This window comes from Vanessa tameamea, chromosome 20 (genome assembly GCF_037043105.1).
Source record: "Vanessa tameamea isolate UH-Manoa-2023 chromosome 20, ilVanTame1 primary haplotype, whole genome shotgun sequence".
NCBI classification, from domain to species: Eukaryota; Metazoa; Arthropoda; class Insecta; order Lepidoptera; family Nymphalidae; genus Vanessa; species Vanessa tameamea.
Window position 1 is genome coordinate 7,358,551 of NC_087328.1, and position 17,101 is coordinate 7,375,651.

At 30.9% G+C, this 17,101-nt stretch overlaps 1 protein-coding gene across 2 annotated transcripts; it reads left to right on the plus strand.

The window, feature by feature from the left end:
• Positions 1-555: 555 nt before the first annotated feature.
• LOC113401707 (zinc finger MYM-type protein 3) lies at positions 556-16,558 on the plus strand. Of its 2 annotated transcripts, none has more exons than XM_064218007.1 (20): positions 556-835; positions 1,388-1,791; positions 3,587-3,930; positions 4,183-4,357; positions 4,978-5,121; positions 6,644-6,808; positions 7,071-8,342; positions 8,526-8,802; positions 9,097-9,205; positions 9,651-9,768; positions 9,847-10,482; positions 10,636-10,803; positions 10,937-11,181; positions 11,330-11,540; positions 13,532-13,657; positions 13,777-13,898; positions 14,183-14,321; positions 14,446-14,545; positions 14,705-14,880; positions 15,718-16,558. In XM_064218007.1, exons 2-19 carry the CDS (start codon positions 1,437-1,439, stop codon positions 14,877-14,879), a joined length of 4,881 nt encoding a protein of 1,626 aa, XP_064074077.1. In that variant the 5' UTR covers positions 556-835; positions 1,388-1,436; the 3' UTR covers position 14,880; positions 15,718-16,558. The 2 variants fall into 2 exon arrangements, with proteins under 2 accessions (XP_064074077.1, XP_064074078.1); XM_064218008.1 differs by having other exon boundaries at positions 6,644-6,805.
• The last annotated feature ends 543 nt before the right edge of the window (positions 16,559-17,101 follow it).

Consider the following 17,101-nt stretch of genomic DNA (forward strand, 5'->3'; position numbering starts at 1 on the left):
TTGACTTTTTGACTCTATTTTATACAAATTATACATTAAAATTCCTAATAAAATTGATCACATTCAACTTATTCTAAACTAATCATGTAAAATATTTTGAACTACATATTATTTTATCTCACGGGATTGGACTAGTGAGAGTAGAGTGTCTTGTATAATATAGAAAGAGAATCTCAATTAAAGTTTTATTTTAATTTAATACATTTTGTTTAGTTAAGTATTGAATAAAAACTTTCTTTTATTTTATTTCTAAGCTTTTAGTCAATTTGTTTTTATAACATTTTTTTTTATAATAATCCCTCATTTGTATTATGATTAATAAATATATTACATTGTAGTATTAATACATGTAGGATTTTTATTCTTTAAAAGTTTTTATTTTCTTTTCTGAATTAATTCTTGCTTTCAACAGAAGTAAGATATTAATACATTTTACGATATGAAGATTAATTCAATAATTTCATCTAATATATATTTTTAGTACTTTCGATACTCGATATTATATTTTGTGGTGAACATCACTAATTATGATATAAGCGTCATATTGTGTTGTACCAACATTATCTAATAAATTGGTTCGGCCTATTCTATCCATTGATTACTTTTTATTCTGTGAAATGCGTTGGCCAACTTTTTTTGCGTATGTTCAACTGTAATTAAGTTTATCGATATATGATTTTCAGTTAAAAAACAAATAAAATATAACATCAAGGTAGCATGTAGTTATTCAGTTGGTAAGACCCTTCACATCCGCAACAAATTGCAGCACAGGTTGATTCCAAAATGGTGGTCGTTTGTTGTGGCTTTCAAGTGATTTGTTAAATATTTCATCTTCGTAAGTATTCTTTTGTTATTTTAACTTTCAAATCTCCTTAGTACATAGGGCCTATAAAATTACCTCTAATTACAAATATCAATTTTTGCATTTACTAATGCAAGTGACCTTTCATTTTTATCCACTTACAAAGAACCATATCCTTGCAGTTAAGTTTTATTTGGAAACTATAATTATTTTAAACTTGTATTTTATGTTAGTTAAATTACAAGCAATGCTAATATAATAATTCAATACTGAAAATTGCTTTTATATGTGCTATAACTATAAAACGAATAAGCGCGGGATATGTCGCTTGAATTTCGCCTTTGGCGTCAAGTACATTAGAAATGCTTATTCTTTTATTAAAAAACAGGTATAATTGCATTAATGTTCTTGGCAATATGATATAATTCTTGATCTAAATCGAAATGCCGTATTTTGTTTTTTTTCTAAATTCACAAATCGGATTCTTGTAGCATTCATAACCTAAAATGTTGCCGGGTGCGGCAAATATAGCAAACATTATTATTACGGAATGATAATAAAGATTCGATTTCCTCCGGTTTTCAGATGTTTTTAATCATCTCATTTGCGTTGCCGGTGCAATAGAAGTAGAAGAATGGATAAAGAAGTATCAGATAGTCCTGGCGAGGTGGAGCAAGAGAATTTGCCGGTTAAAGATTTAGAAAAACAAGAGGACACGTCTAGTGGAGAAGATAAACTGTCAGAAAGTGTTGACATCGCGGAAGATCCTGCAGGTGCTGAGTCTGTAGAACCTGAAGTAACTGATAGTGGTGATATAAATAGTGATATAAAATGTTCTAGTAATTTAAATAGTGAACCCCTTAGTGATATACAGAATCATGTTGACCATGATGTAGAAAAACAACACAGTGATCATTGTGAAAATAGTGTAGAAAAAGATGTGACTTTATCAAAGAATGTCCCTGATGAAGTGGATAGCACAGAAACAGGTATGCCAATAAAACAAAATAATAAAACTAATAAATATATTATTAATTAATATACCATATACGTAAAGTTATATGTATAATAGGTTTTTGATATAAAGTACTGTTAACACTAAACTATTTATTTCACTCATTTTTTTTTTTTTAACTAGAGCAGTTATATACTTAAAACATAAATATAGACTGTATATTCGAAAGAATCAGGTTAAAGCAAGCTGTAAGAGTTATTAACAATTTTACTATGATATTACAGTGGACCCACGGTAATCCGACAAACATTTTGCAGGGCAGTGTCGGACTATCAATATTGTCGAAATATAGAGTACTGTCTAAGACTCCCAATAGTCCGGAATATTTTACAAAAGAGTACCGTGTAATCTGACAAATTACATTTTTATATGTTATACTCTAAAGTATAAAGAAGTGATAGCTATCACATGGAGTCAAATTTAAACTAAGCATTCAGAAACAAAAGAAAAAATGCATCAATCACAATAGTGGTGGCACCCAGGTTGTAACCTGCTCAATCGTGCATTTTCTACATAAACGAAGATTGTCAAAAAAATATTCAAGAGTAATAGATATGTCGGATTATAGGGGGTTCCGGATTAGATAGGGCCGGATTACCGGGAGTCCACTGTATTATTTTTATAATATTGTAACAAATTATTTTTTTAAATTAACATTGTATACCCTAATGCATTGAGATTATATTCATAATTATACTGTAAAGCTGGTTAGTTGAATAATAATCTAAGCTTTGAAACTACACATTCAATTGGAACCTTTTTTTTTTTTACATTAGATAGTTATCTTAAGACACAGAACAAAGCAAAATTGATAATTGTTTACTTGATCTTGTATGAGTAAATCCAATCGAAGACAAAAATAAAATGTTCTTAATTAAAAAAAAAAAAACTAAATTTTGTTAAATTTTTATGTTTTTAAAGTTATATCATAATGTTTTTGAGAAAAAAGTTGCACATGTAACATGTTATATGCACAAATAATGTAGTCAAGCCTTTAGGGATTTTTTTTTTAAAATCAATCATTTTATTTTAATAATTATGGAAACATTTTGGTTCTGGCTAACTTTTCTTTCCAAAATATTTGTCTCTCAAATCTGTCATTGAGGTTGTTGAGACAAGACAACTACAGTAAAATATTTAATAGTACTTCATTTTAATTATCATATATTTAAAAGAACAGTAGTCCATACTCCTCAGAATACATCATTTGTAAAACATGTACAGCACAAAAAACAAAGTAAATAGAATATTACTAGAAAGAGATACAAATGAGAAAGAAGAATTTAAGGGTTGTGCTGGTGAAACATGATTTTTGTTTTGGCTTTAGGTGTGCTCAATGAGAAAACTAAGTATTAACAATGTATATGTTATTTTACTTTACAACACTAATAGCACTAACTATAAATGTTAACAAATGTCACTAACTGTCTGACAGTTTGCATAAAGGTTAAAAGTTTAAAAGGTTGATGTTGTAATAACTAGAATGATATTATATAATAAGTGAATTCAATTTAATATATTGTTAATTAATCACAAAGTTATGCTGAATTATAATAATCATTGAATGACTGAATTCAAACACAAATATGACTAAAGTTTTTGAACAGAAAATCTGTTGGTTTAAATATGTATTAAGTTATGTTTGGAATGTATGGAATGTATTAAGTTATGTTTTGATTTCAATAATATCAATTTGTATGTTTTTTTTATGTATTTAAATCATAAAAAAATCTGAAACATAGTTAGACTAATTTATATTATGATTACAGAAGAAAAAGAAATTTTATTTGAAAATAAAGAAACAGAAAATTCCTCAGAAGAGACTGCTGTTATTGAAGATATTCTAAAAGAAGAAAAACTAGTAAAGGAAAGCCAAGAAAATGAAGTTGAAGAATTAAAAACAGAAACTGCACCAGAGGCTTTATTGGAATCTTCACCTGTTCCTGAATCTTCTGAAAAAGAAAGTGAACTTGAACCTCAAAAAGAAACACTCAGTGAAGAACAAAATAGTGAAAATAGAGAAGAAGATGATGATAAAATAGAAGTTAGAAAACCAGAGTTTGAGACGGCTCCAAATTGTTCTTTAGAAGAGCAACAAGAAGATCACACCCAGGTCTGTTAGAAACGAAATTATAAACTTAAAATAATATACAATTATTATATTATATACTTTATATTCATAATATTTAACAATTTCCATCATTGCTAAAGTGCCACCAACATAGGAAAATAAGATATTCCCTAGATATTCTTAAGATGTCCCTCACACCTATTGGTTTTATTTGGCTCATTCTAATTCATTGAATAATTCCTGACTGCTGTTGAATTTCTTATATTGTTGAAATAAAATCATATAATGTTATAGGCCTTAGATCCGTTTGATGCACTTCTCAAAGATCGCACAGATGCAACAACAGAAACTGCCACTCAAGCCGATGCAGAAGCATGTACAATTGATGAAGATGATGATGACCATAATGCTGACCAAACTCTCGGTGATTTAGGACATGATGAGGACATTGAAGATGAGCATGCACCAGGTCAAAATCAATCTGCATAATCATACTATTTTTCAGACAAGAAAATCAATAATAATATACATGATAATCTATACTAACATTATAAATGTCAAAGTAACTCTCTGTTACCTCTTCAAGCTTAAACCACTGATCCGATTTTTAGATGAAATTTGGTATAGAGATAGATGGAGTCCTTGGGAAGGACATAGATTACTTTTTTATACATCTCGCGAGGAGGTAAAATGGGCGTGACGGTGACGGAGGTAATAAATTACGCGCGGGTAAAGCCGCAGGTTCAGCTAGCACTTGATTAAATTAATATTACTTTTTCTTATGATATGTGTAGTCGGACGAGCTAATGAGCTACCTGGTGGTAAGTGGTCACCACCGAACATAGACAGTGGCACTGTAAATTATATTAAACATAACATACATTGCCAAAGCTAAGATGTTTTGTCCCTTGTGCCTGTATTTACACTGGCTTACCAGATGGGCTTCCACAAAGCCCTACCAACAAGTATACTACAGTATTAGACATACTATCAGTGTTACAATTTTTTTTAATTATTCAATTTAATGGAAAGAATGGTATAGTTTTTTGTCTTGAAAAAATCTTTAATATTAGTTTAAAAAATTTACAGAGGATGAAAATATAACTGAGATAGTGGATCAACCAGGTGCTGATGAAGAAGTTTGTCTTTTACCTGACACGGAAAGAGAGATTTCGGAAGCCGATAAAGCTGCAGCTGAAAAAGCATTGGCAGAGAAAAGGAAACGAGATGAAGGTATGTATGTTACTATAATTTCGTAAATAAATTTTTATTTGTTGTGTATAGCAATGTAATTTGATAAATGTACTTTGTAACCAACAAAAGTATTCTTTATTTTGTATACTCTATTCCAATGGGAATATGAAAAAACCAAAACAAACCATACTTTTCAATATCACGAGTGTTTTGTAGAGAAGTCGGCTTTATGATTTACTACAAACAGTTCTTGATTAATATATCTTCATTTTTAATACAACAATATTTCATTTAACTACGTAAATCCACTTTAACTTGACTTCCAAAGTAACGAAAACATTTCTGCCGACATTCAAAACGCCATTTTTCGATGAACGAACAATTAAAATGGAAGCCTCGCTAAGGATGTTCGCTAAACGAATGGAGAATGAATAAATTTATACAGATAAAAAATTTATTATTTTAGTTTCAACATACAGTTTAGATATATTTTTTTTAAATATATAATTATTTAATTGGTTATAATATGGATTATAATATAATATAGAAATATAATATAGAAAGTTACATTTTGTTCAATAAAAATATTATTATTTTATATAGTAAGGTATAGACAAAAAATTTAAAAGAATTAATTCATTTTATAGAAATATAAAATCTTAAAATATAGATCAGTTTTATGCAAAGCAACACTTAAATTATAGTTTTGAAAATAATACAAAAGTAAGATATTATTCGGAATTATCACTTATCGCAATTATCAGTTTTTTTCTTACGACCTGGCTTTGTTTAAGCGAACTGTAATTGTAACCGATTTAGTATTTACGACCTTTTGCCTTTGCCTACTGACTTTTGATTTTCCATCAACACGGCCTACGCTGATAGAACATTATTTTTTCGGTTTGAAGAAATGCTAAGAAATGTATTTCAAGGTCAAAGTCGTTTTAGATATAAGATAAAGTAAGAGTTTCTTTGAAAGATATATAAAATTTTATTTATTCAAAACCTTAGTATTATACAATATGTCATGTCTTGAAAATGCCACTTCATTATTGAAACATACAATGTTTCGTTTTATTAATGATGGAATAAAAATCTATTCATATAAATGAAATTGTGTGTTTTTATGACTTATCACTGAAAATAACTACCTCTTTATAAGTTAATAAGGCTATTTGCGAAATACCACGATCCAAATCAAAACTAACGACCTAATTTTTATTTAAGCCTAAAAATGCTGCTATCTAAAAATTTGAATATGTACCTTTGTTGCAATTTATATAAAATTTATTTAAAAAATTACGTAAAACCAATAAAATATATGGTTCCTTAGCATTCTTTACCCATTCACTCAATCATTTTCTCCTCACTAGTGTAACTAAAATGTCATGTCAATTCAAGGTCAAAGTTGTTTATTTATCTTTTCTCCTATTCCCATTAGAAAAGAGTTCATAAATTTTATTGTCCAATGATTTCATTAATTAAAATAATGTTTTGTACCTCGTACTCTCATACATAAGTAAGGGGAAATGTGAAACTTAACTAAACTGAATTCTTACAGAAGCAGCACTTGCAGCAGAATCAGCATTTCCGAAAGAAGAAACGGAAGCTGAAACACCTGAAGCTACTGAAAGCATATCAGAAGAGCCAGCACTTGCAGAGGACACTGGTGAAGTTGTTGATGCAGACGTTAGTACTGAAGATGTATCTCAGGAAAATGGAGGTGGTATGTTCTCATTACTTATTCCCCACAGTGTTATTTCTAATAATATAAACATGCTGTTATATACAGCTTTAAGTTAAAATACTTTAACTGGAATTATTAGACAAAAATTCTTACCAATCCATAGTTGAATGGTGTTCTTGGTGGCGTCCAAGTTATTTTCTTAATTAAAAGTTGATAATAAATTATGTATGCATTTATAATTACAATGATTTATAAAAATATGTTAATTTAAATATGAATTTATTTGCTCTTTCCATTACAGATAAAGAAAATGAACATGAGGAATCAACAGAATCTGAAGGCAATGCACCCAATTCCATACAACAAATAAGTCCAGTTGATGCTACTTGTACTCAATGCAATACAGAAAGACTTTGCCAATACAGATACAGCAGCAAGGAAGAGGGCTATAATTATTTATGTGAAATGACATGTGTTAAGTGTTTTCAAGATAAAAATCCAGGAATGTATATACTAGTGAGTAAGAAATATATGATCGAAGAAATTGCCCCTAAAATGTTAACATGTTCAGAATGTGAAGAGAAAAAAAATTGTTACTTTTATTACAACTTTGACGGAGATGATACAAATTACTGTTCACTAGAATGCCTGCATAGTATGATGGCTGATGAAAAAGACTGTTATACACTCAAACGAAGAAGAATAACAGTTGAAGAAAGGACACCTAAAGAAGGCACCTGTTGTGTTTGCAATGAAACAAAAAGTTGCATGTATACCTTAAACCGATATGGAATATCTCTAGTGATCTGTGAACAAACTTGCCTAAGGAGTTTAAACACAAAAGAAAATGGAAGGTACTTGTTAAAAAAGAAAAGAGTCACACGCAACCAACCCCAGGCAAAACCTGCTCGATCTAATCCCCCTCTTCTTAAATTAAAAGTTATAAGTAATGCAACAGATAAATATTTAGATGAAGCATATAAAATACAAGCAAAGACACCAGCAATGGTTAAAGCGGCACGCGAAGAGAGAGAACGAACTTTTATGCGCGTGTGTGTGCAATGCCACTTGATACTGAACAATGAAGAAAAATTGCTTAGTTGGGAAGCAATGGATTTTTGCAATGAAGTTTGTCTTGGAAAGTATCAAAATAAAATCGGCTCTAAATGCGCTAACTGTAATCACGAAGTTCAGCATACAAGCTTAGGGAAATATTGCGTAAGATTTGGTTGTGATATACGTCAATTTTGCAATTCAGGTTGTTTGGAAGAATTCAAAAAAGGGTTAAAAATATGTTGTTACTGTCAAAAGGATATATCAACGGGGCATATAGGGTTCTTAGCACCTGTGGGTGATAAAGGACAGTTCAAAGATTTCTGCTCACAAACTTGTATGGAAAAGTTTGATCATATGAGTAGAAATCCAGTACCTCAGCCTTTGTGGGCAAAATGTGCAGTCTGCTCACTAGAAAAAGCAACAACTTTTGAAGTTGAAATAAACAAAAATGTTTCTCAGAGACTATGTTCGGACCCATGTTTTGCTGCTTTTAAATTTGTTAATAATATTTTCCCAGGTTAGTTCATGGCCCTGCAAAAATAAAAACTTTCAAAATATATTAACAATTAATTATATGAATGATTAATACAAACATTTAGAAGTCTATTCATTATTTGTGTCTTATGTGATAACAATTAAAAAAAAAACTGATTCAGCAATTATTGTTATATATAATTTAAATTTATTAAATTATTTTCAGATCAATGTCGATGGTGTAAAAAATATTTTGAAAGAAAATCAAGTTTATTCTTCACTATTTATGAAGCATCAGTGCCACACTGTTTTTGTTCTAAGTCTTGTATGAATATTTATATTAGTAATTCTCGGCACATAGTGCCATGTAATTGGTGCAAAGTGAAGAAATACAATTTCGATATGATAAGAAGAGCACAAGGGAATGGACAGGCTATTATGATGTGTTCACTTAACTGCTTGAATCTCTACCAAGTGTCTGTTAATGCAGTATCTTCCAGAAGGTATATCTTCAATAGTAATTATTATATATTATTAATATATCAATTTGAATTTTTACCTCATGTATACATGTGTGTAAACTATGCGTGAACTAAACTGATAATATATACTATTGATTTAACTTTGTATTATGCAGGGCAATATCATACATATATAAGTGTGTGCAAACTCAAGTGCATTAAATTAGTTTACATGTACGCAAAATTTATTTAAATAATTTAAAGAAAAACAATTCATCTTAAAAATCAACTGTTTTGATAGATTATTGATAAAAAAAAAGCAAATATACATTGCAGGACTAAATGTGATATGTGCAAGGTGACTGCGCTGGCGCAGTATCACCTTACGATGTCGGATGCTACCGTGCGGAACTTCTGCACCTACCAGTGCGTCATGACGTTTCAGGTTAGATATAGTGAATAACTGGCAATGTGCATAAGTATTCAAAGATAGCAAGCACACACAAAAATATTAAATAATTAGCACTGTCAGATAAAAATTGGTCATTAGTTTTACTACAAACAATACCAGTATGTTTATTCTTATGTTTTTTAGGTTTGTTTTTATATATGTATTCAAGTAGTAACTCTTCTTCATTTCATTATTATAATTTGAATTTTAAGTCAATTTGAAGATAAAAAGTCAAATAATGAATATATGTAGTAAAAAGTAAGTAAAATATGCAGTATTATGTTTTGGATTAGTTTCGAACATTTTCGATTGAAAAACGATGGTGAAAACTTTACTGGTTATAAATAACACAAGCAATAAACATACAAACCAAAACATGTCTATTTGTAAAGATATAGTTGCAATATATACATATTCTAAGCAACCGTTTTTTTTTCAGGGTCAATATTCGAAACAAGTACCACCAGTAGTGGCGGGTGAGTCTATTGATCAACCAAAAGCCGTACCTACGGGAGCTCCTCGACGGACTTACTCTGCGGCTACACATAAAAATAATGGTAGATATTTTTGTTTTTCAGAGAAAAGTATGATATTATAAAATATTTTTTTATTAAAATGTATAATTTTATTCTCAGCTATGAAAAATCAACAATCAAGATCTGGTTTGCCAGTAATTTCAAATGTTAAGTCATTGGCACCACCGCCACCACTTGTGCAAACGACTACTCGTGCGAAATCGAAACGGCATCAGCCTCAGCCTGAACCGGAAATCGTCCAGGCTCCTAAAACTCCACCACCACCTCCCAAACCCCCAACACCACCTCCACCGCCACCCCCTAAAATATATAATCACGTTATTGTAAAAACTTTACCCCCGCATGAAGTGGCTAATAAGGGTACCATGGCCAAACCAATGATGGTCCCAAAGGGTGTTTCATGTCGCCCCCATCCATGTACGAAAGAGTGCCAGACTGACCCGAGCCTGGAAAGACGAGTCCTTATTCCTGTACCTGTACCAATATATGTTCCAGTTCCTTGCGTCATGTGGTCTCTACCATTCCCAGTTCCTATTCCTATTCCCATACCTATTCCGACCCCAGTTTTTATCCCTACAACGAGGAATTCTGCTAAGGGTATTATGAAGGAAATAAACAAGATTCATGATAAAATGCCGACGGATCCCTTCGAAGCTGAGTTACTTATGATGGCAGAAATGGTAGCTGGTGATAAGAAAAAAGACCAGAGTGATTCCGACACTGAGGACGAAAACGGTATTTTTTGTTTTATTTTATTATTACTCACATTGGAAAGGCCAAATAAATATCGAGATTCTAGTTTATAGACATTTTTGTACCATTATTAACGATTTTCCGTTTAAAAATTACCTGGAATAAAGTATACATTGATTTCATGTATTGTCACAGAGGAAGGTTTTAGTCCAGTTGGTGGCATGGATGGAAACAATGCCTTTGGTGAAGACATGCTCCAGATGGCGTTAAAGATGGCTACAGAGTATGAGGACCAGCCTGTTGATCTGGAATCTGCGATGACCGCCAACACTATCACGCCCAGCTCTCATCCAGGAATGCCTGGTTAGTTTTGTTTTGTTTTATTCTAAGGTACATAATACATTATAAACAGTTAATTGATCAGAAATGCCCATGAAATATTTCTATTTAATATATCCAATACTCTATAAGGCATTATAATGATTTTAATCACTAGGTCTCGAAGGCGAAGGTATGCATCAGCATCACATGATGGTGCTAGAGCAGCAGCAGCGGGCGGTGGCGGCGCTGCGAGCCTCGAGTGCGGCGGGCGTGGGCGCGGCGGCTCGCAAGCGCACGCCGGCGCCGCCCCCCGGCACGCGCCCGCGCCCGTCCAAGCGGCGGAGAGAGCCCGCGCCCGCGCCGCCGCCCGACCCGCCGCGAGAGCCGCAAGAGAAGCCCGATGCCAATATGTGCCTCAAGGTTTGTTCACTTGTGTTTGTGGATAGCCTGTGCCTCTAATTCAATTATTTTTATTTCTGTAGTGTACACTATTTTATACTAATATTTAAAATAAAATATCAACATTGTAACATGGATATGTAATGGAATAAATTTTAAATATTCTCAGTACACTTTCGGTGTAAACGCGTGGAAGCAATGGGTGATGACGAAAAACGCAGAAATAGAGAAGAGTTCGATACGACGGAAGCCGTTCAAATCTGAGATATTACAGTTAACAGCGGACGAGTTAAATTACTCTCTCTGTCTTTTCGTGAAGGAGGTGCGCAAACCGAATGGCAGCGAATATGCACCGGACACTATTTATTATTTGGTTTTAGGTTTGTTACATTTGATATGTATTTGTCAAGTCTTGTTACTTTATCAATTCTACTTTTAACCTGGATGCCGTAAATATACGTTTTAATAACGGTACCTCAATTCCTAAACACCTTAGTATGCTAAAAACGATCGAATATTTGTACCCTAGTTGAAAATTGAAGATGCGGTTTGGGCAGGTTTAAACGATTTATATTCAACAGTTCTTCATGAATATGAATTCCATATATTATTTAAGACCCTGACCCTAATTTGATGTCAATTCAAGGTAAAATGGCTTAAATCTTTTTATTTCTGCCATTGGATTATATAATATACCAGCGGCCCGGTACGTGCTTCGCTACGTATAAAGTGATATAATACAAAAATGAGTTAGAACATCGATTCATGTCTTAAAAAATATATTTACTTAATTGCTAGTTATTTAAAAAAATAATTCAAAACATTTGGATAAACAATATTTTTGGTTTTTCCATTTTGAGTGTGAATATACAAACGGCTGAGGGTACCGACTCTGGAACATGCAACATAAAGTTGGCCGTGTGAAAAACATGATTCTTCCAAATTCACACCACAAACGTGAAGTGTTTGCCCTTGGGCCTTATTGATGGACATCGCAAATGATAAACGAACAGGATATTGTAATCGTTTGAACTCGAATGGCATATCGGTTTGAATCATAGGGATACGCGGTATCAAACAAACTTCACCTTTAGATTTACCAGTTAAGATCGTAGCTTCGATCAAATTTGGCAATAACTTTTTCACTGTCAATCTGGTGCCATTACACAGTTTTGGTGGATTTCGCAATAATATAATTAAAGAACCAACTTTCAGATTTAAGCAGTGCGGTGGCATACCAGCCGGTTCCAATGAATTTAAAAATTCAACTGGAAAGTTCAATGCCTCATCTTGATTCATAGCACTTTCAATTGATTTATATGTCGTGAATACACCTGGCAGTTTCTCTTGAACTTGAAAATTAATAGCATTGATATATATATATATAATAGGTTATTTTCCCGCAAGATATCGATTCAGTTTCGCATAATAATAAAAATACAAAAGGAGTAGGTATTAACTACAAAATCAATTCTTTGCGGGAAAACAACCAACAAAATTTCACCCTGTACCTATATAACTGCATACGTTGTCATTGGAAAAAAAATGTCAATAAAATAATCCATTACAAAATAATAAAATACACAGCAATATGTTTTTTTCAAATTAAGAAACTCATATACATGTAATCACTTCAACAGTTCAAAACTTACCGTTTGTGTAAATGCGTTTGACAATTTAATTCAAATAAAGCCTACATGAAACACCGACGGCGCACTAAAAAACTGAGTAAAATTTAAAAATTGAAAGTACACGCTACTTTTAAATCGACAAACGTAAATAAATATTTATATGATTTTAGTTTTTAAATAGCTAGCAATTAAGTAATATATTTTTTTAAGAAATGAATCGATGTTCTAACTGATTTTTGTATTATTTGTAATGACATTCAATCATTTTTAAAATAATAAATCGTGTTACATGCCAGTATTTAATGCTATGCCATGGGTTATTTGGAAATAATAAATTGAATTAAGACGTATTACCTATTGAAACTGCTGGATGAATGTACTCATTTTTAATTGATACTTTATTTTAATTTGACAGACAATTCCCCGTCTAAAAAATCTCCTTTAACAAAATGACCAGCCATTTATTGTGATTAATGTAAATATTGTATCACAAAAAATGTGATAAATGTAGAACCACTCGACCGATTTTGTGCCAAACTTCACATAAACAATCTACTAAATAGTCCGAACAAACCCTGAAAATTTGGTTTGGATAGATGAGCCCGTTCTTGAGTTATAAAGTGACAAAGAAAAATGCCACTTATTTTTATATATAAGATTGTCCTATCCATATTTCATAATTTAGATAATTTAATGATATGATTATGTTTTAACTCATTTAAAAATCATTTTTTCCGCAGGTATTCAGCAATATTTGTTCGAAAATGGTAGGATAGACAACATATTTACGGATCCGTATTACGAAAAATTTACGGATTGCTTAGATGAAGTAGCGAGAAAGTTTTCAGTTTTATATAATGACTCACGTAAGTGTATGATATATTAATTTATGCTAAATTAAAATCCATAATAATAAACAAAAAAAAAATACGATTTCGAGAATTTTATAGGTCGATATTTTATTAAATGTACAATTAATTTTCAGAGTACATAGTAACACGCGTAGAAGAAGAACATTTATGGGAAAGCAAACAGCTTGGTGCGCACTCACCACACGTCCTATTATCAACGCTTATGTTCTTCAATACAAAACATTTTAACCTAGTAGTGAGTATATTATTAACCTCAGCCGTAAATTAAACGAAAAAAAAAACAAATATTCAATCACTTCTATTAGTATATAACTGAAGTGATAATAAGGAAATGCTACCGTAAGATAATGTGTGCGCGATTCCACAAATGAGTGACCTCTCACAATTAAATGGTAGCAAAAACTTTTTAAGGACACCAAGCTTAATACTCCTCTAGATATGATTTTCAATTGATAGATACCAACGACATTTATTGATAATGTCTTTGTTTTATATAAATCAAATATATCTTTTTTCTAGACAGTAGAAGAGCACATGCAGCTATCATTTTCACATATAATGAAACATTGGAAACGCAATCCTAACCAGCCAGGACAGGCAAAGATACCAGGCTCTAGGAATGTTCTTTTAAGATTTTATCCACCCCAATCTGCACTCGGTAAGATCCTTGACAGTTTTGATTCAGTTAAAGGATAATAAACATTAAAAAAATATATATATTATTATTTTACACAATAATTTAATATCTTTAATTATAGTTTTATTTCATTTTAATGTTTCAGAGGCGAATTCGAGGAAGAAGAAAGTGTATGAACAACAAGAAAATGAAGAAAACCCACTTAGGTGTCCTGTTAAATTATATGAATTTTATATTTCTAAATGGTGAGTAGGAGTATGTGTAATCTTTATAAACTAAAATATATATGCCAAAAAAATTATCGTAAGACTACATTTGCTATATAAATTAATTTCCTTTTCTTAAACATACTTTATACTACTTAATAAATAATTTTAATTTGAGTTTAATATTTGGTGTCGCAGTCCTGAATCGGTGCGCACGCGCAACGACGTATTCTACCTGCAGCCAGAGCGATCATGCGTGCCCGACTCGCCAGTGTGGTATTCCACGCAGCCACTCAGTCGTGCCGCTCTCGCCAAGATGCTTCACCGTGTCAAGATGGTCAAAGAAATCAATATCGCGCTGCTAACAAGCTAAGGTGCATACAGGCTATTATTATAAATCTTTATATACATAAATTTTCTGTATGTGTAACAAGACTGTTGGACCAATTTCGATGATTTTTTTGTGTATTGAGATGATTTGGATTGGACCCAGTAGATTACGCTTCGATCGGGAAGTAAATAAAATTCTTATTTCACCAAGACGATGTCGAGACACTAATAAATAAATATATAAATAATATATATAAATCATGACTATTGAATGAAACCAGTTATGCAAAAATGTGCAATGTAAAAAAGATTTTGAGCAGATTCAATAAAAAATAGCTTATTTCTCCTCTGAGTCCACCAATTCTCTAATTCAATGTGATTCCTAAGTTAAGCTATTTTTAAAAAGTTACAACTGGGTATTATGATAAAAAAGTCAGTTTAAAGTTTTTGAAAGTAACAGACTGGGTACTAACCCTCATTATTGGTTATGAGAAGGAGGAATAGTATGATTGAGATCGTCATGAAATAAAATGTCTTTTTATGACGTTTCTTTTATTGTCACAAAAAATTGTCGAACAGTGAAAGAAGGGATTCGGAATATGAAAAAGTAATGCACAAGTAATTCGTCAGCAAGCTTATTTGTTAAATTATTACACAATAAAACTAAATCATCAGGAAAAGATGCTTAGAAAGTGGGTTTAAAGTTTTTAGTTTCAAATATCCTTTCCAAAAAGTACCGTTTTGGCGATTATCGTTATGATTTTCATTACAGCGGCATTTTATAACTTGTATACACTTACAGGAAATGTTCTGTAATATAAACATAAAGCTCCACTTCATTATTATTGATTTGTGATTTTAAAAAAAATTTTGCTTTACAGACTTTGTTCAACAAATATATGGTGGCTTTGAAATTAGAAGAATTTTCGACAGCTTGTTGCAAAGTCCTGTCGCAAACTTATGGAGATTTATTTTGAAAGTGGTATAAACTGTGGTGTTGAGTCAAAACAAACAGTTTAATTGTGTTTGTAAAGTTGGTAACAATGTATATTTTTTCTACTTTGTATATCAGTCTGTGAAGGAACAGTTTATTATTATTAATATTGCCTATGATAAAACCATTTTTTACGATGTTCCAATGAATTAGACTTATGTACTGTGTGCAGGACTGTTTTCGTATGTACAGATTATAATTTTATTGTCAATAATTTCGCTGGAATAAATAATAATCACAATTTTTTATATTCGAATATAATTATAAAATCACTAAAATATTAATGATTATCGATTTTATTTGAGAACTTTTTAAATTTGTAAATAATCACGCCAAGCGATTTGCAACATAAGTTTGTTTTCTCTGTTGAAATGTATAGATTCATTTTATTTTAGACTAGCAAAAAATGGAGACTTGAGTTATTTTCCTCAGTGCCAGGATAAGAATTTATTACATTTGTGTAATATTAATTACATATTTGATATATAGTTATAGATTTAAGTAAAATTCCAAGTTTATAGTGAGGGATGCACACTTTTGTTGTAGTATCATTCATTTTATAAATCGTAAATATAACTAAAATATTCTCACAGATAGAAGTTTTTATTGAAATAAATGATAATATAGTTAAGAAGTCAGATTCGTATAATATTTTAAAGTATATAAATATAAGTTGCGAGGTTGAGGTAGTTTATTACTGTGTAAAAAGAATACTGATTCTCGTAAAATGTGTTTCATTGATACCGGACCCTACCCTAAACAAATATTGAATATATTTTGTATATTATTAATTTATAATGGTAATAGACTTGACAGTAATATTTCTCTTACAGTATTACTTATGCATATGGTATTAATGTTTTTTTTCTCGAATATGTATAAAATTAATTCTTTAGATGGTTAAATTCTTTCTCTTTATTTTGATATCACTTATATTCAGTAGTTTATTTTTATTTTACTTATTGGATTATTTTATCAATATCGATGATTACTGATGACAACACTGAATTTTTTAAACAAAAAATAGTTATTCGTACAAAAAAGTTTTATTAAAGTTAAGGAAAAAATACTGTTAATCAATTATAAAAAAAAAACAGCAAGAATAACATATAAAAAAATATATTTCATTAGAATTTAGTAACTGATGTAAAATATTTGCATGTACTTAAAACGGAATACCTTAATTTTAAACCCATTTTATTTTAGTCTATTTAAACAAATACATTAAATGAGACGAAGAGAACAATTTCATTAAAAATCAAGTATATGAA

Excerpts from the sequence above, each read along its gene's own strand:
- LOC113401707 (XM_064218007.1), top strand. The coding sequence starts at position 1,437 with ATGGATAAAGAAGTATCAGATAGTCCTGGCGAGGTGGAGCAAGAGAAT. Across the intron at positions 6,809-7,070 it reads ATCTCAGGAAAATGGAGGTG|ATAAAGAAAATGAACATGAG; the intron begins GTATGTTCTCAT and ends TTTCCATTACAG. Across the intron at positions 9,769-9,846 it reads GGCTACACATAAAAATAATG|CTATGAAAAATCAACAATCA; the intron begins GTAGATATTTTT and ends TTTTATTCTCAG.